At 40.6% G+C, this 20,676-nt stretch overlaps 1 protein-coding gene across 3 annotated transcripts in view; it reads right to left on the reverse strand.

Moving 5' to 3' along the window:
• Positions 1 to 20,676, reverse strand: part of KDM2A (lysine demethylase 2A) — a 116,150-nt gene that overhangs the window by 44,379 nt on the left and 51,095 nt on the right. For all 3 annotated transcript variants that reach the window (XM_086676792.1, XM_086676795.1, XM_025915505.2), the window contains 3 exons: positions 5,415 to 5,553; positions 4,074 to 4,152; positions 3,576 to 3,622 (listed from right to left, as the gene is read on the reverse strand). In XM_086676792.1, coding sequence (XP_086532918.1) covers positions 3,576 to 3,622; positions 4,074 to 4,152; positions 5,415 to 5,553 — 265 coding nt within the window. The remainder of the gene's footprint in view (positions 1 to 3,575; positions 3,623 to 4,073; positions 4,153 to 5,414; positions 5,554 to 20,676) is intronic.

Raw genomic sequence — 20,676 nt, forward strand, 5'->3', positions numbered from 1 at the left:
GCCTGGAGCCTGCTTCCGATTCTGTGTCTCCCTCTCTCTCTGACCCTCCCCCGTTCATGCTCTGTCTCTGTCTCAAAAATAAATAAACGTTAAAAAAATTAAAAAAAAAAAAAAAAAAAAAAAGAATATTGTTCAGGGGCGCCTGGGTGGCTCTGTCAGTTAAGCAACTGACTTCGGCTCAGGTCATGATCTCACGGTTTGTGGGTTTGAGCCCAGCGTCGGGCTCTGTGCTGACAGCTCAGAGACTGGAGCCTGCTTCGGATTCTGTGTCTCCCTCTCTCTCTGACCCTCCCCCGTTCATGTTCTGTCTCTGTCTCAAAAATAAATAAACGTTAAAAAAAATTAAAAAAAAAAAAAGAATATTGTCCAATTTGTAAGAAACTAGCAAACATCTACTATATACCTGGACTTCGTGGATATAACAACTAGTATCAAGACCTGGTCCCCTGCCTCTAAAACGTTTACAGTCTAGTCAGAGATATGAGATAATAGTCAGGAGGACTAGAATATGGCCATAATAAAGGAGACATGGCAGAATACACATAAGATATAACTCATAATATAAGGCAATAAAGCAAACCTACCCTTTATATTTTGGAAGAAAATGCTAATGATAAATCAAAATTGTCTTGTAATACCATTTCACACCCACTATGATAGCCACAAATTAAAAAAAAAAAAAAGGAAAATAACAAGTGCTGGCAAGGATGCAGAAAAACTGGAACCCTCAAGACTTTGCTGGGAATAATGTAAAGTGGTGCAGCTGCTGTGGAAAACAGTTTGGTGGTTCCTCAATAAATTAAACACAGAATGACCATGTGACCCAACAACTTCACTCCTAGGTAAATATCTAAAGATACAGGTGATGAAAACGTTCTGAACTAGAAACTGGTGATGGTTGCACACTGTGAATAAATTTAATGCCACTGAAATATATACTTTAAAAATTATTATAATGGTAAATTTTACGTTACTTGTATTTTAGCACAATTGTTTAAAAAACAGATGTGCCTGGGTGGCTCAGTTGGTTGAGTGTCTGACTTCGGCTCAGGTCAAGATCTCATGGTTTGTGAGTTGGAGCCCCACATCGGGCTCTGTGCTGACAGCTCAGAGCCTGGAGCCTGCTTTGGATTCTGTGTCTCCCTCGCTCTCTGCCTCCCCCCAGCTCATTCTCTATCTCTTTCTCTCTCAAAAATAAAAACATTTGAAAAAATAAAAATAAAAAAATAAAAGTGAATGCTTTCCTTCAAAAATGTAGATCAAAGCTGTTGCCGAGGATGCAGAGAAAGAATGCACTGTTGGGAATGCAAACTGGTGCAGCCACTCTGGAAACAGTACGGGGGTTCCTCAAAACATCAAAAATAGAAATACCTTACAACCCAGCAATTACACTAGCAGGTGTCTATCCAAAGGATACAGGTGTGCTGTTTTGAAGGGGCACATGCACCCCAATGTTTACAGCAGCACTACTGACAATAGCCAAAGTATGGAAAAAGTCCAAATGTCCATCGATGGATGAATGGATAAAGAAGATGTTGTATATACATACAACGGAGTATTACTTGGCAATCAAAAAGAATGAAATCTTGCCATTTGCAAGACTGCCACGTGGATGGAACCAGAGTGTATTATGCTAAGCAAATTAGTCAGAGAAAGACAAATATATGGCTTCACTCATGTGGAATTTAAGATACAAAACAGATGAACATAAGGGAAGGGAAGCAAAAATAATATAAAAACAGGGAGGGGGACAAAACATGAGACTCTTAAATATAGAGAACAAACAGAGGGTTGCTGGAGGGGTTGTGGGAGGGGGGATGGGCTAAAATGGGTACAGGTCATTAAGGAATCTACTCCTGAAATCATTGTTGTACTATATGCTAACTTGGATGTAAATAAACAACAACAACAATAAACTTATTACTGTCCTGGAGGTCTGTTAGGAAAAGAAGTCCAGTGATGGACCTATAGGTACTCAAGAAGATTTTCTGAGGTCCTCTGAGAGAGCCCTGCATTGTGAAGAGTGGGAAAGCATTTTAATCACTCAACAGATTTACTGAGTGCCTACTATACTCCAGAGATTGCACTAGATATTAGGAAATACCCAGTGACAGGCAGACAGCTGGACTCTAACACAGAAATAGTGAAGGAGTGAAAAAACCAGGGAATTCAAGAACTTTCCTTCACCTGGGCTATCTGTGACTTTCACCTCTTGGATAAACAGAAGAGTTATCCAGCTGTCTAAAAAGGGCCCTCCGGTGGCTAGGAGATAGTACTGCAGTGTCAATTTCCAAAGCAAGACATTGCACTGGAACTTTAACATAGAGAACAAAACTTAACAAAAGCTATAATGTTGAGAGGAAAGCATCAGAAAAAACTTTTTGCTTCATGTCCTGTTGGAAACATGTCCAAAAGGTTTTAATCCACTTTACTGCTTTAACGTGTATAAGACTGTAACCATTCTGAATTCCAAAGGATCCTGGTGAGTCTCAGGGCTACCCTGAAAACCAAATGGTCTGCAGAAATTTGACCTGAACCTTTACTGACACCAGGAAGCTTTCTTCTTTAATTAGGTTGATCCAATTTGTTTTTTTCCCCTAAATTTTGAACAGAATATAAATCAGACTAAAAACTCAACCAGTCACTGAAAGAAATGTTAACATATCTCTTTCTCGGCTTACAATGCTTTTGTTTATTATTACTATTATATATGTATACATATATACATATATAATAAAAATATATAAATATACATTCTATATGTTTTTATTATATATATATTTATTTAAGTAATCTCTCCTCCGAAAGTGGGGCTTGAATCTACAACCCTGAGATCAAGAGTCACATGCTTCAGTTTGCAAAGTTTTTTTTTTTTTTTTTTTTTTTTTTTTTTTAAATTTTTTTTTCAACGTTTATTTATTTTTGGGACAGAGAGAGACAGAGCATGAACGGGGGAGGGGCAGAGAGAGAGGGAGACACAGAATCGGAAACAGGCTCCAGGCTCTGAGCCATCAGCCCAGAGCCCGATGCGGGGCTCGAACTCACGGACCGCGAGATCGTGACCTGGTTGAAGTCGGACACTCAACCGACTGCGCCACCCAGGCGCCCCATAGTTTGCAAAGTTTTAAACCTTGGTCAAGTTACCAAATGTAGCACTGGTGAAAATTTCCTGGAAATTTCTCTACTGCTTTTGGAGAATGGAAGAGAATCACAGATATGAATGAATCTTCCTTCTTGTCTCGAAGATATAAAATGTCACTTTCCTGGGTGAGATGACCTGGAACAGACTTTTCACGGAGAGAAGGAGGGGCACACAGTGATAAAATGGTAGGTAGGGAAGGAGAAGTTTTAAAGTTCTGTGCCCGGTGTGTACTAAATGAAGCAACTTTTGTAACTCTTTCTGTGAAAATTCTCAGTGGCCAATGAAATGGTAGTTTTTATCAAGAGGCATATACTTCAATCAAATGTGTACTTCAACGTTCCCAAGCCTTAAATCTCAGTCAGAAATTTAGAAATCAATCCCAATCTTAAATCTTTGCCTCATAGGCGCAACGGCCACACATATTACTACTTACCCACACACATTTTGACATCATTCACAGTGAAGTCTGGATCTGGCATCCTATGAAACAAACACTTGTAAGTATAAATGGAAGCACACCTTCTCTAATCAGTGTGAGTTCTTCATTAACGTACTAAAAACTCCTAAGTTAAGACACATAAATATTCATATTCATATTTAGATTTAATGACATATTTTAAATATGATTATATATTCACATATACATAATAAAAAAGAATATATAACAAAATGTTAACAAGTGATTATTATCCCAGGGTAATAGATTTTTAAGAGATTTATTTTCTTTTTAGCTCACCTATATTTTTTCATTTAATTATTAACAACCATGAGTTGTTTTTGTAACAAAAGAAGAAAAATACATGGTTTTAAAACTATATGGGGGATTATTTTTAATTATCTACTGCTTTGGGTTATCAATACTGCATTGTCTATAGCCCTGGTGTAATATGGCCATTTCACAACTATATCCAATCAGGCCGAGAACACTTACTTTATTCCAAGTCCATCCGAATTCTTGAAAATCAGAGGGTCTCTTAAGCCACCCCGCTGAATATACTCTACATTAAAATCTGTCACCATAAGAAAACAACTGTTAGAAAGGCAAGAGGTATAGCCGGAAAAAGATAAAAAGACCATAAAATAGATCCTAAGTATTAAGGTGGAGATGGTGTTTGCTGTTTCTGTGTAAATAGTTTTGCTCTGTGAGACAATACACGCAAAAGAAGCATCCTTCATTGGGGCACCCGGGTGGCTCAGCTGGTTCAGCCTCTGACTCCAGCTCAGGTCATGCATGATCTCACAGTTTGTGAGTTCGAGCCCCACATCGGGCTCTGTGCTGACAGCTCAGATCCTGGAGCCTGCTTCGGATTCTGTGTCTCCCTCTCTCTCTGCCTCTCCCCTGCTCGTGCTCTGTCTCTCTCTCTCTCTCAAAAATAAATAAATATTAGGGGAGGAAAAAAAAAGCATCCCTCAGGATATAGGAAACTCACACTGAGAGGCAGGGTTCAAGGTGTTTTCTAAGTCTGTATTTCCACAGTAAATTCAGAATTTAACCAATAGAGGGTAGTACTATTAATGAGTCATCTCATAAACCCTAAGCAGAAATTATCATCACCCTGTCTCTTCACAGCCAAAAAATTTACTACTGTCCACTAGAGTATATACCATGACATCCTTGTCAGTTTGCCAAGGAGCAAAGCTGCATAGTACACATGGAATCCCACCTCTGTTGTGGTTGTGGGGAGAGGTACGTGCATAGAAGAGTTTTTACTGGGGTGCCTAGGTGGCTCAGTCAGTCAAGTGTCCGACTTCAGCTCAGGTCATGATCTCACAGTTCTTGGGATTGAACCCTGCATCAGGCTCTGCACTGACAGGGCAGAGCCTGCTTGGCATTCTCTCTCTCCCCCTTCTCTCTGCCCCTCCGGCATGTGTTCTCTCTTAAAAATAAATAAACATTAAAAAAAAAAAGTTTTTAGTGTACTATTCTAAATTAAACCTAAAACAAGGGATTGGAGAAGGAAGAGGGCTTCAGGGAAAAATTCCAACAATGTTCCTGGCCCTAATAAAACACTTTTCTTCTTGTGTCACAGAGAATGACTCCCAAGGTGGGAGAACTAGGGAAATGAGGGTGTGTGTGTGTGTGTGTGTGTGTGTGTGTGTGTGTGGGCACGTGCATGTGTAAGAATGGCATTGTGTAATAAGATAAAATAAACAGCATCACAGCATCAATAGGCAATATTTTAGCTGCACAGATACTGAGCCCATGGTTCCCAGAGTCTACAACTTCCTACACCAAGGGACTGCAGGTCCCTGGAACCAAAATGATACTGACCTTTTCCTTCCATAAAAGTAACAAAATTTGCATTATATTTGTTGGTGTGGAGCTTCTCTTCCAAGTCAAAAGTTCTTTTCCCTTCAATTTCATCATCTGAAATGCCATCATCTTCATAGCGTCGTCGCATGGTACCACGCTGGGGGAGAGAGGGACAGAAGGATCAAATCATGTACTTTTTCATGCTTATCTAAAAGTACTCACAAACATATGTACACTTCAACTTTATGTACTTTCAACTTCAGGTATAACACCTGAAACATCAATTTTCCTTGCCTTATAAACCTTTCTCTCAACTAAAGGTCAGGTAATGTCCTCAGAATGTACAGAATATAACAAAATTTTGATGGGCCACTGGTTCCCTACTTGTGAATTCTACCTCTGCTAACTCTTTGGACCTAGAGATATAAATTTACAATAGAAATATGACCGGGGCGCCTGGGTGGCTCAGTCAGTTAAGTGTCCGACTTTGGCTCAGGTCATGATCTCATGGTTCGTGAGTTCAAGCCCCACATCGGGCTCTGTGCTGACAGCTCAGAGCCTGGATCCTGCTTCAGATTCTGTGTCTCCTTCTCTCTCTGCCTCTCCCCCACTCACACTCTGTCTCTGCCTCTCAAGAATAAATAAACATTAAAAAAAAAAAAAGAAATATGACCAAATTGTGTTCACAGTCCAATAAAGACTGGAGACAATATGTATATATATTTTTTAATTTTTTTTTAACGTTTATTTATCTTTGAGATAGAGAGAGAGACAGAGCACGAATGAGGGAGGGTCAGAGAGAGGGAGACACAGAATCCGAAACAGGCTCCAGGCTCTGAGCTGTCAGCACAGAGCCCGATGTGGGGCTCGAACTCACGGACTGCGAGATCATGACCTGAGCCGAAGTCGGCCGCCCAACCAACTGGGCCACCCAGACGCCCCTGTATGTAGATATTTTAGGTCAGGATACAAAATACAATGTTTTCATAGGGGAAAGCTGTATCTACATTAGTTTTCTAAAACAATCTTCAAGAATAGGCTAAAACATTTGAATTAATGAAACAAAAACTCCTTTACATCAGATAAAAGAAGTTAATCTAAACAGTTTAGTATTCCAAATAGCAGACCATCAATATTTAGCTTTAAGGATATCTCCCCAAAGAAAATATACAAGGGTGCCTGGGTGACTCAGCTGGAAGAGCATGCAACTCTTGATCTCGGTGTCATGAGTTCAAGGCCCATGGTGGGTATAGGGATTAATTAAATAAATAAATTAGAAAAAGAAAACATATAAATGGCCAAAGAACACAGGAAAAGATACTCAATATCATTAGTCATTAGGGGAAATGAAAATCAAAACCACCATGAGATACCACTTCACACCCACTAGGATGGCTACTATCAAAAGGTGGACAATAACAAATGATGGTGAGAATCTAGAGAAACTAGAACCCTCATACACGGCTGGTGGGAATGTAAAACGGTGCAGCCATGGAAAACAGTTTAGCAGTTCCTCAAAAAATTAAATATGGAGTCATCTTGTGACGCAGTAATTCTACTCCTAGGTACATATCCAAAAGAATTAAAATCCTATGTCCACACAAAAACTTGTACACAGGTGTTCATAGCAGCATTAACCCAGATGTCAACGGATTGATGAATGGATTAAAAAATGTGGTATATTTACACAATGGAATAATATTTGGCCATAAAAATGAATGAAATACTGGTATGTAGCTACAGCATGGAAGAATACTGAAAATATTATGCTAAGTGAAAGAAGTCAAGCACAACAGAGCACATCATCACAGATTATAGAATTTTATTTACATGAAATGTCCAGAATAGGCAAACCCATACAGATAGAAAGTAGATTAATAGTTGCCAGGGGCTGGGGAGAGCAGTAGGAAGTGACTATTAATGGTATGGGTTTCTTTCAAGAGTCATGAAAATATTCTGGAATTAGCAAGTGGTGATATTTGTACAACTCTTGTGACTATACTAAAAACCCAATGAATTATATACACTTAAACTGGTGAGTTTTACAGTATATGAATTATAGCTCATAAGCTCTATTTTTAAAAAACTGATAACGTTGCTTATGCTGCAACACATTCTAGTATATTTAGCTAGTGTCCAATTTTGCTGAAATTTCTTGCATACATACACATGGGACAACTGGTATGGAAGTGGTAAGGGCAAAGGTTAATAAAGTAGCCCTACCCTAGGAGGTACTAAGAACAACCAAACTTGGAATTTAAAGTTAGATATTAGGGGAAGGTCTCCTGGGGAATGAGGGTCAGTGACGGGGCAGAAATGAGTCATAAGAAATAAAATTAAAGAAAGTAAGAATGACTGTTACACACTGGAGCAGAGCTAGATTCAGCATACCAATAGTATGGTAGAAATACTGAGGGATACCTGGTATCTTTTCCATATTTGGCAAAAACTTTATAATACTTTTACCTACCACCTTTGCTGCCATAAGTCCCAGCTCAAAGGCCAAAAGAAGACCTAATTTTGGTAAGCTTCACTTATTTCAATAATACCATCACTGCTCAAAATATTTTTAGGTACCTTGATAGAGGGGGTTATTTTCACCGACATTTCTTTTTTTGTTTTTATTTCTTTTGAGACAGATAGAGCAACCTGGGAAGGGGCGGGGATGGGGTGGGGTGGGGTGGGGAGACAGAGAATCCCAAGTGGGCTCCACAATGTCAGCACAGAGCCCGATTCACGAGCTGTGAGACCATGACCTGAGCCGCAACCAAAAGTCAGACACTTAACCGACTGAGCCACTCAGGTGACCCTTCACTGACAGTTTCTGACACAAGTTTTGTGTTTTTTTTTAAAACTTTTAAAGTTTATTTATTTTGAGAAAGAAGGGGGGGGCAAGGAAAACACACACTCACGGGAGTGCAGGGGAGGGGCAGAGAGAAAATCCCAAGCAGGCTCCCTGCTGTCAATGCAGAGTCCAATGCCAGGGGCTTGGGGTTCAAATCCACAAACCCTGAGACCTGAGCAGAAATCAAGAGTCAGATACTTAACTGACTGACCAAACCACCCAGGTGCTCTCCCACCTTTTTAAATTAAAAAAAAATTTTTTTTAAATGTGTATTATTTACTTTTGAGAGAGAGAGACAGAACTTGAGCAGGGGAGGGACAGAGAGAGAGGGAGACACAGAATCCAAAGCAGGCTCCAGGCACTGAGTTGACAGCACAGAGCCTGACATGGGGCACAAACCCACATGAACTGTGAGATCATGACCTGAGCCGAAGCTGGATGCTTAACTGACTGAGCTACCCAGGTGCCCCTTAAATTTTTTGTTTTAACATTTTTTATTTCTGAGAGAATGCAAGCAGGGGAGAGGCAGAGAGAGAGCCAGACAGATCAGAAGTGGGCTCTGCTCTGACAGCAGAGAGCCTGACGCTGGGCTCAAACTCATCAACTTTATTTTTCTTCTATGAAACTATGTGGTGGCCACAGCTGAAGCCTGGGTCCTCTGCACGGAGACTGGTGTGGGTATCTTTTACAAGATGTCAGTGAATTCCTGATAGGGAGACTTGGTGAACACAGTCTCTTTCCAGAAGTCAGGGTTGAGACAGCTGTAGGTCTTATCTTGGAAATGGCATCAAAAGTGGCCTTGGCTGGGTGCCTGGGTGGCTCAGTTGGTTAAGCATCCAACTTCAGCTCAGGTCATGATCTTGTGGTTCCTGAGTTGGCGCCCTACATCGGGCTTGCTGCTGTCAGCCCAGAGCCTGCTTAGGATCCTCTGTCCCCCTCTCTCTCTGCCCCTTTCCCGCTCACACATGCTCTCTCTCGAAAATAAACATTAAAAAAAAAAAAAAAGTGGCCTTGGCGAAGTTGCCCATGATGGCAGCACAGCCCCTAGCCAAGTGTCATCAATACTGGCTATCAATAGTAGCTTCTTGGGCACAGGAACTGCATGAGTTTACTTCCATATAAGATATCTTCAGTTCCCCTCCACTTTTTTTTTTTTTTTAATGTTTATTTATTTTTGAGAGAGAGTGCAAGCAGGGGAGGGGCACAGAGAGAGAGGGAGACACAGAACCTGAAGCAGGCTCCAGGCTGTCAGCAGAGAGCCTTATGCGGGGGCGGGACTCAAGCTGTGAGATCATGACCTGAGCCAAAGTGGGATGCTTAACTGACTGAGCCACCCAGGTGCCCCTCCTCAGCTCCCCTCCTTACTGTACTTCATTTATGTGTCTTTGAAGAGAAGTCCAAAATATGAATTCCAAGTATCATAGAACAAAGACAATACAATCAGAATTAATGTAGTTTCCCCTTCTCCCCTGCAAAATTTAGAAAGCACTAATTTGCACTGTAAGTTCTAATATACTTGTAAAAAAAAAATTCCAGTCATATTTTCAAATTTCAACCTTTCCTGGGTCTACCATTACTGATTCTTCTTCAGTAAGGAGGACATAATCACCCTGATTATCCCAAAATTTCTAACATGGTAGCCAGAAGTTCCCCCATCCTTCCTTTATTTTTATATGCTTCTTCCTTCCAATATACAAGAAGACTCCTTTCATTTACACTTTCAATATAGAGAATATAAGGATATAGGGAAATCTGCTCTAGCCAAGCCACGTAAAAGAGAAAAATGAATTTGGATTCTTGTTTTCTTTTTTTATTTATTTTTTATTTATTTTTTTAAATTTTTTTTTTCAACGTTTTATTTATTTTTTGGGGGACAGAGAGAGACAGAGCATGAACGGGGGAGGGGCAGAGAGAGAGGGAGACACAGAATCGGAAACAGGCTCCAGGCTCTGAGCCATCAGCCCAGAGCCTGACGCGGGGCTCGAACTCACGGACCGCGAGATCGTGACCTGGCTGAAGTCGGACGCCTAACCGACTGCGCCACCCAGGCGCCCCTCTTGTTTTCTTTTTGAGTGTTGTAAATGGGAAGTCAGCAATAATGCAAAAATTATTTGTATCAGTTTTAATACTGCCAAGAATGGTGTTTGCTGTTTTTCTGTCTATTCCTTGTCTTAATGTAAATCCTGGTGAAAGTAAACATCTATAGCAAATTTCTTAGTGCTATAAAAACATAGTCAGTCCTTGTAATAAGCCTGGAAATCAGTAGGCAATAACACAATTTGCTACAGGTGAAACCCAAAAGGCAAGGCCACTTTAATGCTAAGGAAAGCAACCACCAATCCCCTCCAGCCCACCAACATTACCAAATAATTCAAAATGGTTTACCAGCATGCTGTGCTTTTTTTTATTCTAGGTGCTTTTCATGAAGGCAATTTAGGCAACCCAGAGGAAGTTACTGGCCTCCCATAGATGCCAGCCCTCACTGAACTCGGTGTCACAATAAATAGCAGGTACAAACTGAACACTGAAATCTATTCCAACCACATTTTCACTCAAAAGCAATTTGTACTTCCCAGGGTCAATAGTGAGCTGTAGTCATAATAACCAATCATTGTTTATTCTATTTAGATGACCAAACTATATAGCAAACTCATGTTTTCCAGGATTCAAATAATAAAAAGAATTTTAAAACTGCCTTAAAAATATTCACCACTCTTATTTTTGAGACAGAGAGAGAGAAAGAGCGCACGTGTGAACTCACGAGCAAAGGAGGGGCAGAGACAGGGAGGGAGACAGAGGCTCCGAAGCTAACAGTGCAGAGCCTGACATGGGGCTCGATTCAGGAACTGTGAGACCATGACCCGAACTGAAGTCAGATGCTCAACCAACTGAGCCACCTAGACGCCCTAACACTCACCACTCTCAGTCAAGTTGTAATTAACTACATTAAATGATAATAAATGGCTACATAAATGGAATATTTAGATTAACTCAATTACCGACAGGTTAAGTCAAGCTCAATGGATATAAATATTACACAATCATTTCCCTAGATGATTAGGTGAAAAAAAGATAATGAGGCAAGACTAGATGCAAACAGGTATCAATCATTATATAGAAACTTTCAGCATTCTCTTTTCTAAACATGTAGTAAAAAAAAGAATGATGGAAAGGGCACTGTCTTAAGATGTCTTTATGCAACACACTTAAAAAGTAAAACAGCAGGGCACCTGGGTGGCTCAGTCGGTTGAGCATCCGACTTCGGCTCAGGTCATGATCTGGCGGTTTGTGAGTTTGAGCCTCGCATCGGGCTCTCTGCCGACAGCTCGGAGCCTGGAGCCTGCTTCGGATTCTGCGTCTCCTCCTCTCTCTGCCCCTCCCAGTGCTCTATCTCTCTCTATCTCTCAATAATAAATAAACGTTAAGAAAAAAAATTTTTTTAATAAAAAAAAAAGTAAAACAGCAGAGCAGAGTAAGACAGCAGAGAGTAAAACAGCAGAGAATTTTTACAGAGAGTAAAAATTTTAAAAAAGTAAAACAGCAGAGAATTCCCTAATGCCAGCAACCATCTGCCTCTCTTAGATATCTGGGAAGTGGAACGAGGTGAGAAAGAGAAATCATTTTTAAAGGTCAGATAAAACCAGACTTGTCCTGTAGGAAAACAGCTAAGCCATCCAAGGCTAACATATACTCTAGTGAATATGTGACCATTAACACATTTATTACAACAAATAACACTGAAAAGTGCTTATAAAATGCTAAGTTTAAAAATCAGTACATGTGGGGTGCCCAGGTGCCTCAGTCAGTTAAACATCCAATTCTTGATTTTGGCTCAGGTCATGATTTCAGTCATGGGATCAAGCCCTGCAGTGGGCTCCCCACTGAGTGTGGAGCCTAAGATTCTGTCTTTCTCTCAAAAAAAAAAAAAAAAAAAAATCAGCACATGAAATTATGCGAATTTGAGCCCCTAGACAGGCTCTGTGCTGACAGCTCAGAGCCTGGAGCCTACTTTGGATTCTGTATTGTGCCTCCCTCTCTCTCTGCCCCTTCCCTGCTCATGCTCTGTCTCTCTGTCTCTCTCTCCCCTTCAAAAATAAACATTAAAGGGGCGCCTGGGTGGCTCAGTCGGTTGAGCGACCGACTTCAGCTCAGGTCATGATCTCACAGTTTGTGAGTTTGAGCCCCGCATCGGGCTCTGTGTTGACAGCTCAGAGCCGGAGTCTGCTTCGGATTCTGTGTCTCTCTCTCTCTCTGCCCCTCCCCCGCTCATGCTCTGTCTCTGTCTCAGAAATAAATAAACATAAAAAAAATTTTTTTTAAATAAACATTAAATTAAAAAGCGTGCATAGGGGCGCCTGGGTGGCGCAGTCGGTTAAGCGGCCGATTTCAGCCAGGTCACGATCTCGCGGTCCGTGAGTTCGAGTCCCGCGTCAGGCTCTGGGCTGATGGCTCGGAGCCTGGAGCCTGTTTCCGATTCTGTGTCTCCCTCTCTCTCTGCCCCTCCCCCGTTCATGCTCTGTCTCTCTCTGTCCCAAAAATAAATAAACGTTGAAAAAAAAATTTTTTTTTAAAATAAAAAAAAAGTGTGCATAAAAAAGAAACAGTGGAAGACAACAGTTCGTATTTGTTAACTTTTAGTGAAAGGTTTTCATGTTCCCCATACCATCTTTCTTTCAATACCTAACTTCTTTAATATTTTTATTACAAAAGTAATGTAATAGAAAGAAGGACAGGGGCGCCTGGGTGGCGCAGTCGGTTAAGCGTCCGACTTCAGCCAGGTCACGATCTCGCGGTCCGTGAGTTTGAGCCCCGCGTCAGGCTCTGGGCTGATGGCTCAGAGCCTGGAGCCTGTTTCCGATTCTGTGTCTCCCTCTCTCTCTGTCCCTCCCCCGTTCATGCTCTGTCGCTCTCTGTCCCAAAAATAAATAAACGTTGAAAAAAAAAAAAAAAAAGAAGGACAAAAATGATGTGATCCTCTTTGACAAAATTCAGCACCCTTTCATGATAAAAGACATTCAGCAAATTAGGAACAGAAGGTAACTTCCTTCAGCTAATAAAGGGCATCTACCAAAACCCCACAGCTAATATCACACTTAACGGTAAAAGACTGAGAACTTTCTCCCTAAGATCAGCAACAAGACATGGATGTCTGCTCTCCACTTCTATTCAACACTGCATTAGAGGTTCTAGCCAAGGCGATTAGGCACGAAAAAGACATACAAGGGGGTACCTGGGTGGTTCAGTGAATTAAATGTCTCACTCTCTTGGCTCAGGTCTTGATCTCACAGTGGTGAGCTCAAGCCCTGCACTGGGCTCCATGCTGGGCATGAAGCCTATGGAAGGGGGAGGGGGAGGGGGAGGGGGAGGGGGAGGGAAGAAGGAAGGAAGGAAGGAAGGAAGGAAGGAAGGAAGGAAGGAAGGAAGGAAGGAAAATGAAGAGAAGGGAAGAAGGAAAGGAAGAGAATAAGGAAGGGAAGGGAAGAAGGAAGGAAGGAAAGGAAGGAAAGGAATGAAGGAAGGAGAGAAAGAAAGAGAAAGAGAGAAAGAGAAAGAAAAAGAAAAGAAAAAAGAAAAAGAAAAAAGGAAGGAAGGGGAAGTTAAAGAACTTAAAAAAATGGATCAAAGACTTAAAATGTAATGGCTAAAACTAAGTCTTCAGAAAATGTGTAAATATTCATGAATTTGGATTAGGCAACAGCTTCTTGGATATAACATCAAAATTACTGAACAACAAAACTAACTGAACTTCCTCAAAATTAATACTTTTTGTGCTTCAAAAAAACACTATCAAGAAAAATAAAATCAAATTACAGAATAGGAGAATATATTTGCAAATCATGTATCTCCTAAGTATCCTGAATACATATCTGTACCTAGATGGATATCTAGAATATATAAAGAACTCTTACAACTTAATAATAAAAAGACAAAAATTAAAAAACAGGAAAAGGGTTTGAATAATTATCTCTCAAATATATATAACTGGCCAGTAAGCACATGAAGTATCATTAGTCATGAGTTCATTATTAGTCATTAAGACAATGTAAATCAAAGCTACAATGAGATACTACCTTGTACCTACCAGTTGGATAACTAAAGCGCTGGTGAGAATGTGAATAAAGTAAAACCCTCATACACAGTTGGCGGAAATGCAGACTAGCACGACCCCCTTGGAAAAAGTCTGGCAGTTCTTCAAATGGTTAAACAGAGTTACCATATGACCCAGCAATTCCATTCCTAGGTACCTACCCAAGAGAATGAAAACATATGCCCACAAACATTCATAACAACATTATTCATTATAGCCAAAAGGCAGAAACAATTCAAAGGTCCATCAACTGGAGAACGGATAAATATAGTATATTCACACAATGGAATATTGTTTGGCAATAAAAGGGAGTGAAATACTGATACACGCTACAACACATAACAAGCTTTAAAAACAATGCTCAGTGAAAAAAGCCGGTCACAAAAGACTGCATATTATATGATAACATTCATATGAAAGGTCCAGAATAAGTAAATCTATAGAGACAAAGTAGATTAGTGACTGCCAGGGGCTGGAGGGAAAAGAGATGGGGACTAACTGCTAATGACTTTTGGGTTTGAGGTAATGAAAATGTTCTGGAATTAGATAGTGGTAATGTCTGCACAACTTTGTGAATATATTAAAAACCACTGAATTGTACACTTTAAAAGGGTGACTTGTATAGCACAGAAATTGTATTGCAATAAAAAATGACTGGCAATCGGTAAGAGAAAAAAGGTTAAGAAAGGGGTAATACATGTATATGTTTAAATAAAGCAATGTAGTTTGATAATATGAGAATAAGGTTTGATGTAGACCCATTCAAGACACACTGCTTAATAACGTTTCTGATAAAGCACAATTTGTTTTCTAAATAATTGTCATAGCCATTTAGGTTGATTTTATATGAAAGGGAGCATAGACAAGTGACTAAAAAAAAGTTAAGTATTTAATGAACTACCATGATGTTCCAGGAATGCAAAAACAGTTTGTTAGTTCTAAGAATTTCCACTCCCATCTACAGATATAATTCACCACGTTAACAGGGTAGAGGACAAAAATGGTATGATCATCTACATCTGTGCTGTCCAATATGGTAGCAACTAGCAGATTAAATACATTTTCAACAAATGATGCAGGGAGGGGTGGGCTCCTGGGTGGTTGAGATGGTTAAGCGTCTGACTTCTGCTCAGGTCATGATCTGGCAGTCCATGATCTCGCAGGGAGGTTTGAGCCCTGCGCTGAGCTCTGTGCTGACAGCTCAGAGTCTGGAGCCGGCTTTGGATTCTGTGTCTCCCTCACTCTCTGCCCTTCTCCCACTCATGCTCTGTCTGTCTCTCTTTCTTTCTCAAAAATAAACATTAAAAAAATAATAAAGCTGGGCCCTTATCTAACACCATATACAAAAATTAACTCAAAATGGATCAAAAACCTAACCATAAGAGTTAAAACTATATAGGGGCACCTGGGTGGCTCAGTCAGGTGAGCATCTGACTTTGGCTCAGGTCATGATCTCGGGGTTAGTGAGTTCGAGTCCTGCATTGGGCTTGCTGCTGTCAGTGCAGAGCCAACTTTGTATCCTCTGTCTCCCTCTGCCTCTCTGCCCAACCCCACTCATGCTGTCTTTTAAAAATAAATAAAGCGTTAAAAAAGTAATAATAAATAAAAACAAAACAAAAAAAGAGTTAAAACTGTAACATTTTTAGAAAAAAATGCAGGGAACATCTTCACAACATTGGATTTCTTGGACATGACACCAAAAGTAAAGGAAAAAACCAGACATACTAGACTTCATCAAAATTAAAAACTTTTGTGCAGGGGCACCTGGCCGGCTCAGCTGGTAGAACATGAAACTCTTGATCTCAGGGCTGTAAATTCGAGCCCCATACAGGGTGCTGAGATTACTTTAAAATAAAATCTTTAAAAAAAGAAACTTTTGTGCAAAGGATACTATCAACAGAGCAAAAAGACAAACTACAGAATGGGAGAAAATATTTGCAAATCCTATATCTGATAAGGAATTAATATCTAGAATATATAAAGAATTCTTACAACTCAACAACAAAATAACTCAATTTAAAAATGGGCAAAGGACTGGGGTGCCTGGTGGCTCAGTCAGCTAAGCATCTAACTTCAGCTCAGGACATGGTTTTGCAGTTCACGGGTTCAAGCCCTGAGCTTGGTTCTATGCTGACAGCTCAGAGCCTGGAGCCTGCTTCAGATTCTTGTCTCCTTCTCTCTCTGTCCCTCCCCTGCTCCTCCCTCCCCCTTCCTCTGTCTGTCTGTCTCTCTCTCTCTCTCTCTCTGAAAAATAAACATTAAAAAAAAATTGGGAAAGGACTTAAACATTTCTCCAAAGAAGATACACAAATGACCAATATGCACACGAAAAGATGCTCAGCATCACTAGTCGTCAGGGAAATGCAAATCAAAACCACAATGAAGTTTCACCATTAGGATGTGTTATTCTCAAAAAAAAAAAAAAAAAAAAAAAAAAACCAAAAAAAAACCACTCAAGATGACAAGTGTTAGCAAGGAAACAGAGAAACTGGAACCCTTATGCATTGCTGATAGGAACATAATATGGTGAAGCCTGTGTGGAAAACAGTGGGGCAGTTGCTCAAAAAATTAAATGCAGAATTACCATATGATCCGGTAATTCCACTTTTAGGTACATACCCAAAAGACTGAAAGCAGGGACTCAAACAGATATTTTTACACTAATATTCATAACAGCACTATTCATAATAGTCAGAAGGCACAAACAATCCCAAATGTCCACTGACAGATAAACAAATGGAATGTGGTATATAGATACAATGGAATATTACTCAGCAATAAGAGGAATGAAGTTCTGATACACTGTTGCACCTTGAATGAATCTTGAAGACATTATGCTCTGCGAAATAGACCTGATTCAAAAGGATAAATATTGTAGGATCCCACTTATATGAGGTACCTAGAACAGGCAAATTCACAAAGACAGAAAGCAGATTAGAAGTTATCAAGGGCTGGGGGGAGAGGAAGAATGGGGAGTTACTGCTGTATGGTTAGAGTTTCTATTTGGGGTAATGACAAAGTTTTGGAAATAAATACTGATGATAGTTGCACAAAACTGTGAATGTAATTAATGCCACTGAACTGTACACTTAAAAATAGTTAAAATGGGGGCAGGGCGTCTGGGTAGCTCAGGTTATGATCTCACGGTTCGTGAGTTCAAGGCCTGCACCAGGCCCTCTGCTGTCAGCACAGAGCCCACTTCAGATCCTCTGTCCCCCTGTCTCTCTGCCCCTCCCCCATTTGCACTCTCTTTTAAAAATAAACATTTATTTAAAAAAAAAATTTTTTTTTTTAATTTTTTTTTTCAACGTTTTTTATTTATTTTTGGGACAGAGAGAGACAGAGCATGAACGGGGGAGGGGCAGAGAGAGAGGGAGACACAGAATCGGAAACAGGCTCCAGGCTCTGAGCCATCAGCCCAGAGCCCGACGCGGGGCTCGAACTCACGGACCGCGAGATCGTGACCTGGCTGAAGTTGGACGCTTAACCGACTGCGCCACCCAGGCGCCCCTAAAAAAATTTTTTAATGTTTACTTATTTTTTGAGAGAGACATAAAAATAAACAAACATTTAAAAAGTAGTTAGGGGTGCCTGGGTGGCTCAGTCGGATCAGCCTCCAACATTGGCTCATGTCATAATCTCCCAGTTCCTGGGCTTATGCCCCGAGTCAAGCTCTGTGCTGACAGCTCAGAGCCTGGAGCCCGCTTTGGATTCTGTGTCTCCCTCTCTCTCTGTCCCTCCCCCACTCACTTGCTCACTCTCTCAAAAATAGACATAAATTTTTTTTAATAGTTAAAGCGGCAAATTTTATGTTATATATATTTTACCACAATTTTATTTATTTTTTTTTAGGACAGAGAGAGACAGAGCATGAACGGGGGAGGGGCAGAGAGAGAGGGAGACACAGAATCGGAAACAGGCTCCAGGCTCCGAGCCATCAGCCCAGAGCCCCACGCGGGGCTCGAACTCACGGACCGCGAGATCGTGACCTGGCTGAAGTCGGACGCTTAACCGACTGCGCCACCCAGGCGCCCCTATTTTACCACAATTTTAAAGAATCATGTAATATACCAAAAACCACCCTCTGAGAACCAATGTACAATTATATATCATATCAATTTTTGTATCAAATAGTTTTTCTTCTTTTCTTTTTTTTGCAGTATTTATTTTGAAAAAGAAAAAGAGTGGGGCAGGGGCAGGGGCAGAGACAGAGGGAGAGAGAGAAAATCCCAACCAGGCTCTCCTCAGCACAGAGACCGACGCAGGGCCTGAACTCATGAAACATGGGATCATAACCTGAGCCAAAACCCAGAGTCAGCAGGTCACTTAATCGACTGAGCCACTAAGGCACCCCTCTAGTAGTTTTCTTACCTAAGATAATCACCCTGTGAGGGTCAGGAAATAGGATGGCATTATTTTACAAATGAAAAAGACACGTAAAACTGACCTACATTAACTTTTTTGGGTAACAGAAAAACAAGAAAGCGGAAGTGTCTAAAGGGAGAACTTACATAGTGTCATTCTACTACTACTACTTTGCTCTGCAATCTTAAGTAAATCATTTAACTTCTTTAGATCTAATTTTCCCTTGGTGTTAAGGTCCCTTTGTGTTCTAAAATAAAGTCCTCTGCAATCTGGTTCCAGCTGAGACCTCAGTCTTGCTCCTGTATTATACAATGTGGAAAATCTGCTGCATACCAGTCCCCCGGGTCTGTCTGTCCTTATTCAAAGAATATTTTTTCAGATCCGGCTCCCTCTGCCCTGACCAGGGAGACCTGCTGGCGGTTGGCAGGGTAGCTCTCCTAGGGACTTCCACATCTTCTTCCCATCTTCCCACAACTCCCTCTCCCATATTAAACAAACTTTCACATATCTCAATCAACCAGATGTTAGTAGTTCTTTCTGGAGAGCTTAGGCAATTCTCATCCCCAAAGGGCACAAAAGAAATCAGAGAAGGAATAAGCTGTATAAAGTATGAAAAGGCAGTTTTTATTTATTTTTTATTTTTTTTATATTTTATTTTTGAGAGAGAGTGAGCACACGTGGGAGAGAGGCAGAGAGAGAGGGAGACACAGAATCCAGAGCAGGCTCCAGGCTCTGAGCTGTCAGCATAGAGCCCAACATGGGGCTCGAACTTACAAACCATGAAATCATGACCTGAGTCAAAGTCGGACACTTAACCAACTGAGCCACCTAGGCGCCCCACAAAAAGGCAGTTCTTATTAATGACACCCAGAAAGGCTACTGCCATAAGGCAAACAACATCCCTGTAAGATTATTATCCTCTCCACTTTACAAAGAAAACGAAGGACAGAAGTAACTTCCCCAAGTTACAAAGCTAGTAAAATTGGTGTGGATGGTATCTGAACCCTGATACTTTGTTTCTAGGCCAATGGTCTTAACTACTGCTCTATGCTGACACTGGTTTGGAATGAAACTTCAGCCAGACCAGTAGCTTGAGGCAGATGGAAGAAACTAGCAAAGGAAGGAGACTCCATACAGCTGAAATGGCTCTGGCAGAGAAAGGAGAAGTGGTGAGAGGTGATGGCAACAAAGGAGATTTTCTTTAAATTAGAACACTGTGCTTTGTAGATAGGAGGTTAGCAAAGATTCTTCCCCAGGGTAGGAGATTTCTGGTATTTGCTAAGGGATGCTACTTTTCTAGCTCTGCCACTGTTTACCTACCTTCCCTTCTTTCTAAGATTTTTTATTTTTAACCAATCTCTACACCCAACGTGGGGCTTGAATCTACAGCCCTGAGATTTAAGACTCACAGGCAGGGCTCCTGGGTGGCTCAGAAGGTTAAGCGCCCAACTCTCAATTTCAGCTCAGGTCACAGTCTCACAATTAGTGAGTTCAAGCCCCTCTGCGCTCTCAGTGTAGAGCCTGCTTGGGAGTGAGTCTCTCTCTTTCATCTCTCTCTGCCCCTCTCCTGCTCACACTTTCTCTCAAAATAAATAACTTAAAAAAAAAAAAAAAAAAGATTCACATGCTCTACCGAATGAGCCAGGCAGTTGCCCCAATGATTCCTGATTTCTAATTCTAGTTTTTACTTGACAAATTATGTTACTGGTCATTTAGCTATTCTCGCTGAAAAATAATACTATTCTTAACCAGAGACCATTTTATATCATAGAGTGCTTTGAACTTAGCACATGTATTGTGTATACTATTAAACTTGTTCTCACTCTCTAAATTTGTACTCAAAGTGACATTACACACTTTCTATAAAGATGAAATTGCCAATATTTTTTACCAAGATTAATTTCATCTCCTATTTTCTCGAACATTCTTTTTTTCCGGTACAAAATGGCAGCACAGGGACAGGACCCATTATTTTCTCTACA

Source organism: Puma concolor, chromosome D1, assembly GCF_028749965.1.
Source record: "Puma concolor isolate L17-30 chromosome D1, mPumCon1.1.hap2, whole genome shotgun sequence".
Classification (NCBI taxonomy): domain Eukaryota; kingdom Metazoa; phylum Chordata; class Mammalia; order Carnivora; family Felidae; genus Puma; species Puma concolor.